This window comes from Barbus barbus (assembly GCF_936440315.1).
Source record: "Barbus barbus genome assembly, chromosome: 17".
In the NCBI taxonomy this organism is placed as follows: Eukaryota; Metazoa; Chordata; class Actinopteri; order Cypriniformes; family Cyprinidae; genus Barbus; species Barbus barbus.
This window is the reverse complement of record NC_136745.1, coordinates 28,000,897-28,016,172: the sequence shown is the minus strand read 5'-3', so window position 1 is coordinate 28,016,172 and position 15,276 is coordinate 28,000,897. Positions and strand designations below refer to the sequence as shown.

The window sequence follows — 15,276 nt, the reverse complement described above, 5'->3', positions numbered from 1 at the left end:
ATTAGTCTTTACCACTTTTGCCTTGAGTAAGTCAGCTACGCTCATTAACTTTTGTTCATTTAAAAGCATCAGTCTAGCGCTAACTGGTGGGATGAGTCCTTTTTTGGTGCATTGAAAATGTGGCTGGATTTTGTCGCCTCATAATAGCGTGATGATCATGAGAGGTCTGGGTGCAGCGGACTCTGTTAATGGGGTGAACCGGTGGTTTTATCAGCGTGTGAGGTATGCAGGAGATTCCAGCACGTGTGGACAGCACCTCTGCTGCTTTCCTTCAGAAAGCGTGTGCAGCTGATTAGAGGTCACATATGCTGTTACTACAGAACGTCAGCAGCAGTGGAGCTTCATGGCTTCCAATTGCATTTGCATAGGGATGGGTGGTATGATCGAGATTTTTATGGTATGTATATACCACAATATGAGTAATTTCATATCACTGTAAACAGTATGTATTGCAATATACCCGAAATTGATATACATATTGATATATGGATGGTCACACAGATATACTGACAGTATAACCGGAAAAGCAAAGTCACTTCTTCTGTTTCATGGCATATACGGTCATACCGCCCAGCCCTACCTACACTGCAGCATGCACGCTCACGCTCGTGACCTTAAACCTTCAGAGCCCAAGGAGCTTTTTATTGATTGATATTGAGACTTTCCATAACACAGAAAAAGAGAGCAAGAGAGAATAAAAAGATTGATTAGCTGGAGCTCTTGTGCTCCTGGGGAGGGGGTCTCAAAGGATGGAGATGAGTCAGTGGCATGTGAGGGGGATGCGTAGAGTGCTAAGTGTGTGTGTTTGCATGCTCTCTGCGTGTGAGTGTTGGATGATGAGCGAACACCCTCATTACACTTGCACACGTTACACACGTGTGCACATTCACAACACCTTCAGGGCTTCTCAAGTAGTCCTTTAATATGCTGCAGGCATTTCTTTGTTTTTTTAATATTTAAAATTTTCAGAAGCCTTCCTGCTGATTCCTGACGTTGATTTAAACATGCATTAATTTCATAAGAACACTGCACAGACAAACCGATAATAGGTTGGACCATATTCACACTTTTCTGCTTTATTGGTTTTCTTATTACATGTGATGTATTGTTTGCAGGTAAAAATTTAAATACATTTGTGATCTTTTAGACTGCAAAACATATGTGCATTGCATAATAGCATATGAAAAAATATTGATGATAAAAATAATAACACTAACAAATATTATTTTGTTAAATATTATTAATATGATTGCCATACTAATTACGCCACTGTTTAAAAGTTTGGGCTTTTTTAAAAATAAATTAATACTTTTGTTGAGCAAGGATGCATCACATTGATCAATAGTGACATTTATAATGTTACAAATTATTTCTGATTCAAATAAATACTGTTTTGAACATTCTATTCATCGAAAAAATGTATCATTATTTTACAATATTACTATTTTACTGTATTTTTGATTAAATAAATGCAGCCTTGCTTAACATAAGAGACTTCTTTCAAAAACAATAAAAAATCTTACCGATCACATACTTTTAAACGTTAGTGTTTAATATATACATGACTAATCAATGTTATAATATTGCAGAATGTTTATAAAATGTTATTCAAAATTACATTTAAATATATTGTTTATTCAATACCTAAACTGGTAAATGTTAGGTATATATATTGGTATCATTTTCTAGTCTCATTGTTTTCAACACCAGATTTCATCAGGAGAATTTTTCAACAATAGCTTAGCGAGGTGGATTAAAATACTGCAGATATAATAAGATTGGGCTGAAGCGGTGCGGAGGTATGGGCTACAGTATGTGACCTCATTTCATCAGAGCTCAGCAGCTGGTAATAGGTGCTTTAGAGACTGTGTGTAAAATCTTTGCTGTTTGATTCCACGCGGTTCGCTGCATTTTAAAACAGTGACATAAATGGCGCCCTATAAGTTTTCGCACCTGCTCGACCAGGCCTAGTGTAAGAAAATAAAGGGAACTGAATAAGTGCAATCATCAGCTTTGTGAAACAGAGAGGGGAGAATTCGTGCAAGCAGTCATCAAAAATGCATCGCAGCGGCCCTGTAGAATATTCATGCCACGGCCTCCTGTAAACCGAGGCAGCATCGCACCAGGTGTCCTCCAGGTATCCTGTCCACAAACAGACAGGCACGGGTCGGGTGCGCTAGCAAAATGATCCCAGTGCAACATGCAAACTCCTCCGCTCACATGGAGATATTAAGGCATGTGTGGTTTTCTGCTGTACCCCTGGGGTTTAGACCACTTCCCTTCTCACAGTACTTATTGACACAGACACACACACACACACACACACACGCTCGGTTCATTATATATCTCTCTCTCACACACACACACACTTTATCTTCTCTCTTCTCGATCAAACGTGATCAAGGATGTGCAAAACTGCATATTTTCAAATCAGCTTGCATGTGTGTTGCCGGAACAACTGGTCGACCAATGTGTTTCATGGAAGGCCGATTTGAGTTCACCTGACCCCAATCAGACGCACGTTTCAAAGGGACATTTACGTAAGACATGTTCTTATGTTCAGAAGTGCTTAGATGGAGTGCAACATCGTGAAATGGGTCTTGAGAAAAGTCATTTTGAGACTATTTTTAGCATAAAACACTCACAAAAATGCTGCTTTAAAGGCACAGACAAGAGGGCTTTACCATGAAAACAGCTAAAGTGTACACACTGTCATCATATTAAAGCACAGACGCTCTAAATATGAAAAACATCAGTTTTTGCATGACTTGTTCCTATTTCTTAGCAGTTTCTTTTGCCGCAAACCCAAAAATCCATAGCTATGGTTTTTAATTCAAGGATGTGCAACCGTGGCTAAATACATGGTCAGCTTTTTGTCTTCTTTCAACTCTCAGTTCATTAGCTGTGATGAAGTTGTGCTGAGGGTTAGTACTAATTCAGACGACTGTTACGAGCTCAGGACCTCCACAGTGATGGCATGTCTATTGATTTCCCAGCGTTTACAGCCGAGCGCGTTCTTTTTAGATGTGTCCTCTGATGTTGGCCTTTTGACCTATCATTTTTTCTTCCTTTCGTTCTCAGTATGGGGAAGAGGAGGTCTGCTCAGACCGCCTGGATGCTGACTTCCCTGACTTTGACCTCTCGCAGCTGGACGCCAGTGATTTTGACTCAGTGAACTGCCTCAGTGAGCTGCATTGGTGCAACGAGCGCTCAGATCACTCCCCTGCCTCCATACAGGACAGTGGCGGAGACCCAGAGCTATTCGAGGTGGGAGCCATCGTCTGTACTTGCTTTATTGTGCACATGTAGATTATACAATCCTGTGCTGATTAGTGGTATGCGTAATTCTGCCCTCTGATTGGTTGTTTGGACGGTAATCACGGCAGGCCTCAGTAGGTCACCGTCCAAAATGATGCACTCGATATGAAGTTGAAGTCTCAAGGCCTTTTTGTGTTCACTACCCAGAAAACCATTCAGAATTATGTCAAGATTGGATTTGAAGGGCCGTAAGGGCTGAGGGCAAAATTTGGGAAAGGACATTAGTCTTAGGGAGGGATTGTGCACCCAAAAATAAATATTCTGACATAATTTACATTTTAAAATGAATCGATATGAATTGAGCACTTAATTCCAAGTTTTCAGAAAAGACATAATCGCTTCATATGATGAACAGATGCATATACATAGAGCACATCAAATATGATAAATTGAAGATTTATGCCAGAATAAACATCACTGGTTCTTATGCATCTCATTCAAACAAGCAGGTTTGAACTTCTATTTACCATATTCGATGTGATCTATGTATGTGCATTCATCAATATTTTCTGTAAAAAAAATAATTAATAAATAATAAATTTCAAATGTCTTTTTGTACATTTTAATGCATGAAAGTTTTGGTTGCATGAACTTTTAATGGCTGGGCAATATTACATTATTAAGAATATTAGAATAATTTGTGTTTCAAAGATGAAAGGTGAGGAAATTATACATTTTCAAAGCCATGGCATAGTGGTTAGTGCAAATGCAAATTCTGATGATATTTTGAGCCATGGTGCTCATGTGGCTTTTGCAGGTTCGAGTCTGGCCTGCAACTGTTTTAATCCCGATTTTCCCTTCTTTTATGTATAACCTTTGTCATTCTCCACTGTTTCTGTCTTATAAAGAGGTAAAGAATTACACTAGACTTAAACAAGCTCTGTAAGTGTAGATTTTCCTTATCTTTGCTTTGCAGAGCACTTGCATTTATTTATTTCTTGTTGTTTCAGGAAGAAAATGCGGCACTGCTCGCTGCCCTCACAGACAGCCTGGACAGCATTGGTGAGGACGGAGTCGGGGGTCTGTCTGTGTTCCCTTCGCTGGGGGACGACCCTGAGGAGGGCGAGGAGGAGGAAGATGACCTCCCTTTGGACAGTGAGCCCCTAATTCTGAGCCCAGAGACAGAAGACCCATCTCTAGTAAGAACCCTTCCTTCCTGTTTAAGGTGGATTTGGATGGGCCTCTGACTACCCCACAGCATGGGTATGATAGGCAACACAGGTCTGAATTTTTCTCATTTTGGGCTTTTTGTTTTTTTTAAAGCAACCGATCTAACAAGAATCCTCTTCACAGGCAGGGATGTGGAACATGGACACCGTTTTTATGAACTTGAGGCTTTTTCTAGGCTTTCATTTTCCCACACATCCCATTGATCTTATCTCCTACTGAGCCTTATAAGAAAGCACCCTGGCGATACCATGGTATTGTGATAGTATCAGATGGCAATAACTTGGTACTTTGATATATTCCATGGCAGTGTATGAATACCATGGTATTGAAATTGTACACTACCATTCAAAACTGAGGGTCAGAAAGATTATTGTCATCACAGGAATAATTTACAGTTTAAAATAGGGATGTAATGATTCACAATACAATTTTTTTAACAAAGATTTAATACAAATTATTAATGAAAAGGTGTCCTTTTATTACTTCTCAGACAAATTGAAATATGTCAAATAACAAAACTAAATTATAATTTTAAAACAAATCCCAAATCAAATAAATAGATAATACAAATAAAAGAAATCTCTTCATATAAACAAAGGCTTTGCCTGTGCTCTTTCCATTTAAAAATTAGAGAAAAACACTCATTTTAATCACGATCCAAAGGGAAGATGCTGCATTCATGCATCATGAACAGTTTTTGATTGAAATTAAATTGTATAATTTCGAAATTTGAAGCAAAAACAGAATGGTCTGCGTTTCCTTGGTTCCACATTTAAATACTACTTTATTATGCATTAAACAGAGGCATGATGAAAAGAAAATATCATCTAAACTGTTCAGAGGACAGTCAGTTCAGATACATTCATATAAACAATTACATCACGATTCGTTTAATATTTATATTGATTTTCAACCAGCTCGGGGTGCATTGTTACATCCCTATTTTAAAATGAAAAACGGATTGTTTTGCATATTACCTTTTTACTGTATGAAATAAATGTAGCCTCGGTGAGCCTAAGAGACTTCTTTCAAAAACAGCATTTTAAAATGATCTCACCAACCTTTAACGAATATTTGAACAGTAGTGTACTTCAAAGAATCCCATGGCATTACCATCATGATAATGTCCAGAAACCTGGTAATACCATGGTACTTTTTTAAGGGAATGCTTAAATCTACTTCCCAGATCTTTGATTCCTTCAGGTCATGAAATGGACTTCAACAGCAGCTCTCTTTGCTCCATTTTCCCATCTTTATATGAGAGGACTCAACTCTCATCTCTTTCTTAAGATGCCACTTCCTGGAACAAGTTGGTGTGTTTGTTATCTGTTCCTCTCAGCTCACAAACCCCAACAATTTAATCTGTGTACGTTGTGAAACCAGTTATAACAGTTATTACCCGTTGGACAGCTTTTTATTTTTGCTTTCTTCTTTCCTTCTTTTTTTCACTGCTTTTTCCTGAACAATTGGTTGGCATGGCCTATATTGTACTGTAGCTGTTTTTCCAGTTTGTCATGTGCGTTTTGTGATTTTTACCATAGAGACTGGTAGTACTTACAGTAATGACTGTCTTATATCTCACTCAATACCTTTCACAGTTCACATTGTTCTAGGATCATATTGTTTGGCGCCGATGAAAGGCCACCATCTGATTACTGAGATAATCATTGCCTCAGAGATACCAAAAAAGGCGGCTTACAGGGTGCAGCACCAAATTATACAAGTGCTGTCTGAAGGAGAGACAAATTATTCCTAAACTGATGAAAATGATATGTATCCATCTGAGAATAAGACTACTTTTTTGGTGCCACTAGGACTGAAAATAATAGTAATACAGCCTGTTAAAAGTTAGTCGTTTTTCCATAAAAACTATCATTCATGCAACATGGAAAAACGTGAAAACATTACACAGAAGTGTTCATTATGAAAATTAATACTTTGCTGTAAGGTGCAATACGTTAACATTAACAAATTAGTTATCATGAACCAACACTGACCAATTTGTAGCTGGCTTATAAAAATACTATCGTTCATTATTAAGTAATGTTTGTTCAATATATTAATATTAATTTATACAACTTAGTATGTTAAAAGTGTATTATTTATACACTACTGTTCAAAGATTTCTGAAGGATCATGTGACTGAAGAGTAATAAAGCTTTGCCGCGACAGGAATAAATTATATTTTAAAATATTATGTATTCAAATAGAAAACTGAAATTGCAATAATATTTCACAATATTATTGCTTTTACTGCATTTTTATCAAATGAATGCAGCCTTGATGAGACTTTTGAATGGTAGTTTATATAAAAAAAATAACATTCATCAAGAATAATCAATTCTATAAGAGCATTGTTCAGTAACTAATGTTAATAATGGAAGTTACAAGCAGTTAATAATGGTCAGTTTAGTCTAGACAGATGCATTTCCCTGTTAGATGATTCAGTAACAATGGGAATGTTCCAGAGTAGTTTAGCTTCCTCCTTGAGTCTCAATGCAAGAGTTGAGTCCGGGTGTAAGAGCTGAGAGCCCCCTCTGCTGGCGATGGCCACGGTTACACCTCAACCCCTAAATGAGGCCAGTCTGTGTGCAAAACAAGGGGTGCATTGAAGAACCAGGAACAGGGAGAGCAGAGCACATGTTTTCATGGCATAGATGGCCAGTGCATGCCAAAACGGTTTGGTGCACTGAAGCTGAAACCCTCAGCGCCCCTTCAGTTTCCTCAATGGACACTGAGAGACATGGACAGACCTGCCAAGTTGGCACATTAACAATCGCTTAAGAGACTCAGCAACGCTGCGCTGCTTCTTACTTTGCTTTCTCTGGTTGCTCTGGTCATTTAGGACTTGCATTTCAGATTTTCCAGTAACTTGAACTTCTTGTTCTTACAGTGGCTACAGCACAGAACTGCTTGAAACTGGTTTTTGTTGATGTATTTGAATGCAAAATGCAAACCTATCTTGATTTTGTGTGTAATTTTAAATGCACCGTGTGTCATCAAATTATAACCCCTCGCCTCTCATTCCCTCCACAGCTTAAAAAGCTCCTGTTGTCGCCCCCTAATATGCCTGCGGGCCTCGATTCGCACAAAGACGTGCATCGCCATAGCAGCAGGAGCCAACACGTCAAACCCGTGAGGCCCGTGCTAAAGGTGAGAGGAGGTTCCAGCCGCCGTGACTGCGGTTTAAACTCAAAACATGTGATGCCATAATAGGAAATGGATTTAACTACCTCAGTGTTAGCACGTATGCTATTCACTACCCGTCTATGCTGCGGCGTATTCTCAACGCAGTGCTAATGCCTAATTAGCTTATGCCAGCCTTTAGAAACCACACTGAGAATTTGCGCTTCAAAGTGCATGTGAAGCCTGCGGTTCCTCATTCACTCGCTCCGCTTTGGCACGCCGCACCACGGCTAAGGCCGCTGTCGCATTCGAGTTGAGTGCAGCCATCTGTCATGGCGAAGCCACAGCCTCTACCCAGGGCAATGTTCACTGGGCTTGAGATTACTTAAAAGAACAAGCAGTAGTTCTTCAGATACCAAGAGAATATCTTGCAACTAACCTTGGCACATTTGTCACAGTAACCTTAGAGCGAAGTACACTCTGAAATAGACTCTAGGGGTTCAGCTGCCCCGCGTGCCTCATGTGTTTGCTCGTTTCATAAGGGCGTTACAAAAGAGAGCTTGCTATATGCCGCTGACAAATGCCATGAGCAAATGCTTAATGTTATAACCGTGTCAAAGGTGCTATTTTTAATTTTTATTACTTCTGTCATTATAGTGCTAAAACAGTTTTAGCACATGCCGTTTATTTTAATTTTATTTCAATTTTAATAATTGAACATGTAATATATACTACTATAATAAAGTTAGAATACCAAAAATAAAAACAGTGTGAAATTATGTATGCATGTGTAATATTTATTCATTATTCATTCAAACACTTTTGTTTGTGTGTGTGTGTGTGTGTGTGTGTGTGTGTGGTTTTGAAAGAAGTCTTATGTCCTCAACAATTATGTGATCAAATAAAAACAGTAATATTCTAAAATATTAGTTTAACTTAAAATATCAGCTTTTTGTTTTCATATATTTTTAAATGTAATTTATTTCTGTGATGCAAAGCTGTATTTTCAGCATCATTACTCCAGTCTTCAGCGATCCTTCAGAAATCATTCTAATATGCTGATTTGCTGCTCAAGAAACATTTCTGATTATTGTCAATGTTGAAAACTGCTTCATATTTTTGTGGAAACAATGCACATTTTTTTCAGGATACTTGAACAGAAGGTTTAAAAGAATTTATTATATTTAGAAATATAAATCTTTTGTAACATTAGAAATGTCTTTAGTGTCACTTTTGGTCATTTTAATGTGACCTTGCTGAATAAAAATCTTAATATTGACCCCAAACTTTTGAATGGTAATGTGCATTTTAAATAATTATTTCTTTAGGGAAGAATATTGTCCTGTGCTGCTGACAGCTTTTCATAAAAGCAGTAATTCACTTGAGGTTGTGTGTAACTCTGCTTCACGCTGTGACAAGGCGCATAATAAAATCAAGTAATGCACAACCTCTTGAGCCTTATTGCTTTATTACATTTCAATTGTATTTAATATCAAAAGATTAAATGAGATGTCTCCTCCTCCCTCCGCAGAAGGACAAATCAAGCACACAGGAGCGTAAGCCACGGCCGGCGAGGACCTCCGGTCGTCTTTGCACTGAACTCCACCGCCACCTCACCACCGCACAGGAGGCCGACACAGAGGAAGAAGAGGAGGAAGATGAAGAGGACAGTGAGGAGGAGGAGTCCGGCAGTGAGGGCGAGAGCATGGTGTACGTGGAACCGGCGAAGCCCCAGTTCTCCTCGGAGAAAGAAATGCACTCTGTAGCGGAGCTCATCAAATACATGCACACGTACTGCCTGCCCATACGCAAGCAGGCCAGCTGGGATCGCAAAGAGCGTAAGGCCAAGCCCGAGAGCTCGCAGGTCCCCCGCAGCCTTCCTGTGAACCCTCAGAAACCGGCTCCCCAGACCAGGCCGAGGCCTCCTTTCACTCGCCGCAGGGAAATCAAAGCCCACTCCCTGCTCAAGGAGCTGCTAGAGGCCGTCAGCTCCTTTGACGTAAGCAAGCCTTACAGACTGCACAGCCCCCCTTATATCCACTGCAGAGGGGCCGCGGCTCGGCTCGGTGCCGAGCTTTCTTCCTCTCCCAAAGCTGAACCGAAAGACTCAGACTGCGAGAGCTCACAGAAGACCGCAAAACGCCCCAAGAGCCCCGAGCCGGAGGAAGGCTCCTTTTCGGTCAGGCGTTCTCGCCGGCTGGCCTCCTTTCCCAGCCGATTCGCTAAGAGAGTGCGTGTGAACTTTGGCCGCTCGGAGCACAGCGTTGGGCAATCGAGCGAAGAGCAGAATACAGTCAAACATCCTCCCGCTGAGCCTCCTTCTGATAGCAGCCAGAAGAGCGGCTCCCACAAGATGTCTGAGGCCCGTAACCCCTGCGGCAGTGATGGTAAGACATGAGTCATTAGACAAATACTGCACTCCTTAAAGTATAGGTTCACATGACAATTCATGATTCATGATGTATTCAGTTGCTGAATTAAAATGCAACCAAATATCAGTTTAGATTTATATTAGGGCTGTCAAAATTAACGGGTTAACTGTGCAATGAATTTTTTCACGCAGCATCCATTTTTTTTCCTGCCATCCTTTTGCTAGAGTTACACTAGACTTTATGAACATGCTATCAAGCATGATAAGATGCAAAAGACAACTTAATTCAGTTCTGGTGCCTGCATTATGCATAATAGAGATATCAGTAGCAGTATTGGTCAATATCAATGATACTGGCCTTAACATTAATAATAGGCTACTTAGTAAAACGATACCATTAAACACATATTTAAAATATACCATCTGTATGTTGTTTCTGCATTAATTAATTTGAAGATTTCATGTGAAATTAAGACATATTAAAAAATATTAATTGAGATTAATTACAATAAAATGGGTGATTTAGTTAATTTATTAATTGATTGACAGCACAAATTTCTATCAAGTATAAATTTGATATTCATCTGTCTTGAGATTGCAATTTAAAAGGTCTCATTGAATGACTGAAAAGTAAAATAAATGTGAATGAATATTAAAATATTAATATTTAGAAAACTTGTGTTCACACTGTTAGTGCACACACAGGAAGTCGTATTTTCTTGTCACCTAGCAAAATAGCATTATATAAATGAATAAAAACAATATATATATATTTTAAAGAAAGATGAAGTAAAAAAAATTAAGAATTTTATTTTTGTTCAGTGCTTCTTTTAGAAAAAAACATCTGTATACTGTTTTTATAGATATTTACATATATAATTTAGATTTATATATTTGTATTTGTCAGTAGATCATTTTTGTTTGGTAGTTCTTTGGATCTATTTAGTGATGCTTTTAAAACTCAGTAACCCAACAATCTAAGCATGTTTTTTATATTCAGAGAGCCAGTTCAGGAAGTGCGTGCTCTGCTGAGATCTCTAACAGTGATGCTGTCTGTTGTTCTGATTGCAGAGAAACGCTCCTGCCTCTGTCTGCCGCTGGTGTCCAAATCCAACGGGTGTGTGTTCCATTCATATCTAATCTATTCTTGAGCCCTGGAACACTTCCAGGCCGACAGTTTAAGACCACCGCTGGAATCCGTCCAAATTGCCTAGAGGAGGCTTGTAGAGTTGCTGTTTTTACATAACAAAACACTCGGTCTCTCACAGTAAAACTTTGCTATAAATAGCCCTGAGGTTCTTCTACCAATTACAGTCATTTGTTGTTCTCTGGTGTGAAGTAAAACAACCAAGATCAATCAAACCCTGCTCCAAATGTCATTAGAAGACAAATATAAACCTCTCTGAAACAGTAAATCTGATGCGTTATGTTTTTGAGACTGTATCCTTTCCCCTCTCTCTCTCTCTCTCTTTTTCTTGCCCATGTAAGAGTTTAATAGATGCAATCTCTTTCTGTATTTCTCTGATCAGAGACGTGCAGTATGCCAACAAGCCCTTTGAGCAGACTCTCTCTGTGGAACTGTGTGGCACAGCAGGTAATATTACGCACTCAGTGAGGGGTATTTTTAAAAGTGTGCCGTTTTTGGCATTGTGTGAGCTGTTAGCACGTGATTCACCTCATATGTTCTCACACATGCTAGTAGCTCGCCAGTTGCACAGGATTTAGAATGTAGATAATGACATGTCTAAATTAGGCTAAATGAGTATTCTGTATATTTATGTTACCGTTGAAAAGTTTGGGTCAGTTTTATTGGGTTTAAATGTTATTGAAAGTCCTGACCTCAACATTTTGAACATTTTGAGTGTTCAAAATGGTGTGTATATATGCAAGATTTCTGAAGTTGAATACTTAGTTTTAGAGGTTTGTGTGAGCAATAGCACTGGAGGGAATTGCCTCAGCAACCACCACTAATAATAACTGATTCAAGTTAATCTTTCATTATTATATAATACACATGCTTAATATTATGCATGACTCCTTTTGTAAGCTTTATTAATTTTGTTCATTTTCTGCCCGTTGTGCGCTGCGACTAATAACAGAGCATTTGGTGGTATTCGAGTGCGTTTGGTGGTGATTAATGAGTGTGTGTTTTCCAGGCCTGACTCCCCCCACCACACCCCCCCATAAATCAGTGGAGGACGAGCTCTTCAAACCCGATGGAAAAGCTGAGCTCACCGCCAAGAGCTCGTGCCTGGCGCGGGCGCACATACGCAAGCTCCCAGAGCAGACGGAGCTGTACGCCCAGCTGCGCCGGATGGGCCAAACGGGCAACACGGACTCTAAGGGTGGGACACAATGGGTGTATGGGGACCACGATTACTGCCTGTTGGGTCAAGGAGAAAATTGTAAGACGACGGCAGTGGCACTCAGCACTTGGTGCCATGTGGAGGTGCTTGAGGAGGAGGAGATGGTTGTGAAGGACGGGGAGATGGAGGGACAGGAGGAGAGGCTCCTAACGAATTGCCAGCAAAGGACTGAGGCTGATTCGCCCGTGGCGTTGTCCTCGCCCGGTCCAGAGCAGACCAGTCAGCCCTCACCTGTCCGCTCTCCCACCCTGGAGCTGGATGCCCAGTCTCCAGTTTCCTGTTCATCCCCCTCCCCCGGCTGCAAACTCTCCTTCAGGTACTGAACGCTCCTGTGGTTTTTCCATCCTTGTGTTTTGTTGAATTCAGAGATGTTTAAGTTCTTAATAGGATGCCACTTAAATCTTGAAGCCCAAATGTGTGTATGATGTCTAGAGTTCTATCAGGAATCTGATTCCCTGACAATTTTCAAGCGATAGCTAAAATCTCATCTCTTTCGTCATATCTGACTTCATCCTAAAAAAAAAAAAAACTTAATTTTTCCCTGTCTATTTGAACAATGCTTGAAACTTGGTATTACGAGCATTTCCTGTAAAAATAGTCTATGTGACATCAGTGGTTCAACTGTAATGTATGAAGCTACAAGAATACTTTTTGTGTGCAAAGAAGAGAAGAAATCGTTGAAAAAAGTCGTTATTTTTGCGCACAAAGTATTCTTGTAGATTTTAAAATAACAGTTTAACCACTGATGTCGCATGGACTATTTTAACGATTAGCCCTTTCACATCAAGGGAAATAACGAGCTATAGTTTTAATAATCATCCTAATTCTGTTAGAGTAGGGAAAGCCGCACTACGGCTATAAACCAAAAATAAACCAAAAAATTTATTTAAAGGGGAAAAAATATTATTTTTCTTGCCCCATTGGCTGATTTTTTTCTTTCTAATTTTAAGACAAAAAAAAAAAAACTCAGTTAATTTTGATATATTTTTTCAGAAAACAAGACTTAATATCTTGAGTCATTTTGCTTCTCAGTTAAATGTATCTTCATTTAAGAATGTTTAGATGCTTGGAAATTGAAAATGAAATACGGAAATATGAAAATGAACCATGGTTTTATTACAGTAAAAGTGCCCTAACCATGTTTTTTTGGCGCATTGATTACCATTTTTATAACCTCAGTAACTATGGTTAGTGTAGCAAACCCATGGTTAATTTGTGGTTACCATGTTTTTGTTTTTATTTTCTTTGTAGTAAACCATGGTTAATTTTTGTAAGGGTTGAAATATCCTACCTGCACATCTGCCTTTGAATGAAATGCAGCACAAATCCCAGGATGCTAACTACTTACTTTTTCCATTTATTAGCCATTTTGAATAACTCAGCCCTGTTCTCCTTCTTTCAGCGATGAGAGCTCAGAGGCATGCCACGGAGCAGCTGAAAAAAGAAGCAAGACAAAGTGTGGACAAGAGAATGATGTGGTAGGCCGTGTTTTATTAGTCGCAGCACTAACCTAATTATCCAAGCCGTAGATGCATCTGATGTCTTATTCGTTTCCTTTAAGTGCCATCGAGCGTATTTGTTCTAATCCGCTGTGCATTTGCAGAGCAAGTGCCAAGTAATCTACATTCACAACCTTCCGAGCAGCGTCACTCAGTCCATGCTGCGCAAGCGCTTCGAGGCCTTCGGCCGTCCGGAGGACTGTAAAGTGGTCATCAAAAACGAGTGGGTTCCATTTCCCTCTAGTTGTCTGGCCTTATCGTGCCCTGAGTGGGAGAATGGAGCGCTGATGTTTCTGTGTGTTTGTGCAGGGAGCGTTGTGGGGTGATCACGCTGAGAACGGCTCAGAACAGCCAGACCTCAAGGCACAGGTGGGACTCGCTCGGTCCGAGCGGAGGGAGCGGCAGCCGGCGGTTCGGCAGGAAGCGTTACATAGATCTGGGTAAGAGAACACCTTAAGCTTCCTGTCTCTTTAATGTCGTCTTTGCATCAGACGTCTGGTGCTCTGTTCTGAGTCAGAGGAAGGTGTCTTCTCATTTCTAAGCTAATAAACGGCCTAATTCGACTTCATTTGCATTTAAATGGAAAAAAAGACTTTTTGATTCTTGGTTGACCCACTTGAAAAAGCAGGGTGCAGTTTTAATTATAGTCAGGCCAGTGCGCCGCAGTGCTTGCTATTACATCAAGTCCACGGACTAAATAACGATGATAATGAAAAAGCTGCTTGCTTGGTGATTTGGTCATTTTTAAATATGCCTCTTCGTCTAATTTTGTGTGCTGAGTCAGATTATATCTAGTCTATATCAAAGTTTGGTTAAAAAAAAAATACTGCCGACAGTAGTGGTCAAATGAGAATATGTTTTTACGCTGGTGTTTACGTCAGTGAATCTCCATTGGTTTTGCTTCCCCGCATATTTTAAAAATTGTTTATCATTCAAAAACGAATCAAATATTGAAATCAGTTCAAAATGAACAGGCTCATTATGCAGATTAGTAACATGACATGCATACACTGAATAGGAAAACCAAGATTTGTTGAAGTCAATTGAGTAAATGCATAAACAACAGCACAAGTGTGATTTAACATACTGAAATATAATATAACAGACACTGGGCCAATAATTAATAAATAACAAAAAATCATTTAGAGTAACTAAAATAAAGCTAAAAAAATAGAAAATACAAATAATTCATGAAAAACTTGAATAGAAATAAAAAACATGACAAAATGACAAAAAATAAATAAATACAAAACTAAAATAATAATAAAAATGACAAAAGCACACAATAAAATTACTAAAACAAACTAGAATTAAAATGATAAATAAAAACATTAAAAAGCTCATTCAAAATGTGTAATTACTATAATTGTATATAAATAACACTTACCAAGTGGCAGGTAATTTTGCTCCAGTATTTTGTAGAGTT

General features: G+C 39.1%; 1 protein-coding gene across 1 annotated transcript in view; it reads left to right on the top strand.

Moving 5' to 3' along the window:
• LOC306883044 (peroxisome proliferator-activated receptor gamma coactivator 1-beta-like) overlaps nucleotides 1–15,276 on the top strand; it is a 45,445-nt gene that overhangs the window by 29,234 nt on the left and 935 nt on the right. The window contains exons 2-11 of the mRNA XM_079438110.1: nucleotides 3,082–3,267; nucleotides 4,269–4,457; nucleotides 7,525–7,641; nucleotides 9,146–10,001; nucleotides 11,057–11,102; nucleotides 11,515–11,579; nucleotides 12,142–12,667; nucleotides 13,754–13,829; nucleotides 13,955–14,073; nucleotides 14,160–14,290. Of these exons, the coding sequence (XP_079294236.1) occupies nucleotides 3,082–3,267; nucleotides 4,269–4,457; nucleotides 7,525–7,641; nucleotides 9,146–10,001; nucleotides 11,057–11,102; nucleotides 11,515–11,579; nucleotides 12,142–12,667; nucleotides 13,754–13,829; nucleotides 13,955–14,073; nucleotides 14,160–14,290 (2,311 nt within the window). The remainder of the gene's footprint in view (nucleotides 1–3,081; nucleotides 3,268–4,268; nucleotides 4,458–7,524; nucleotides 7,642–9,145; nucleotides 10,002–11,056; nucleotides 11,103–11,514; nucleotides 11,580–12,141; nucleotides 12,668–13,753; nucleotides 13,830–13,954; nucleotides 14,074–14,159; nucleotides 14,291–15,276) is intronic.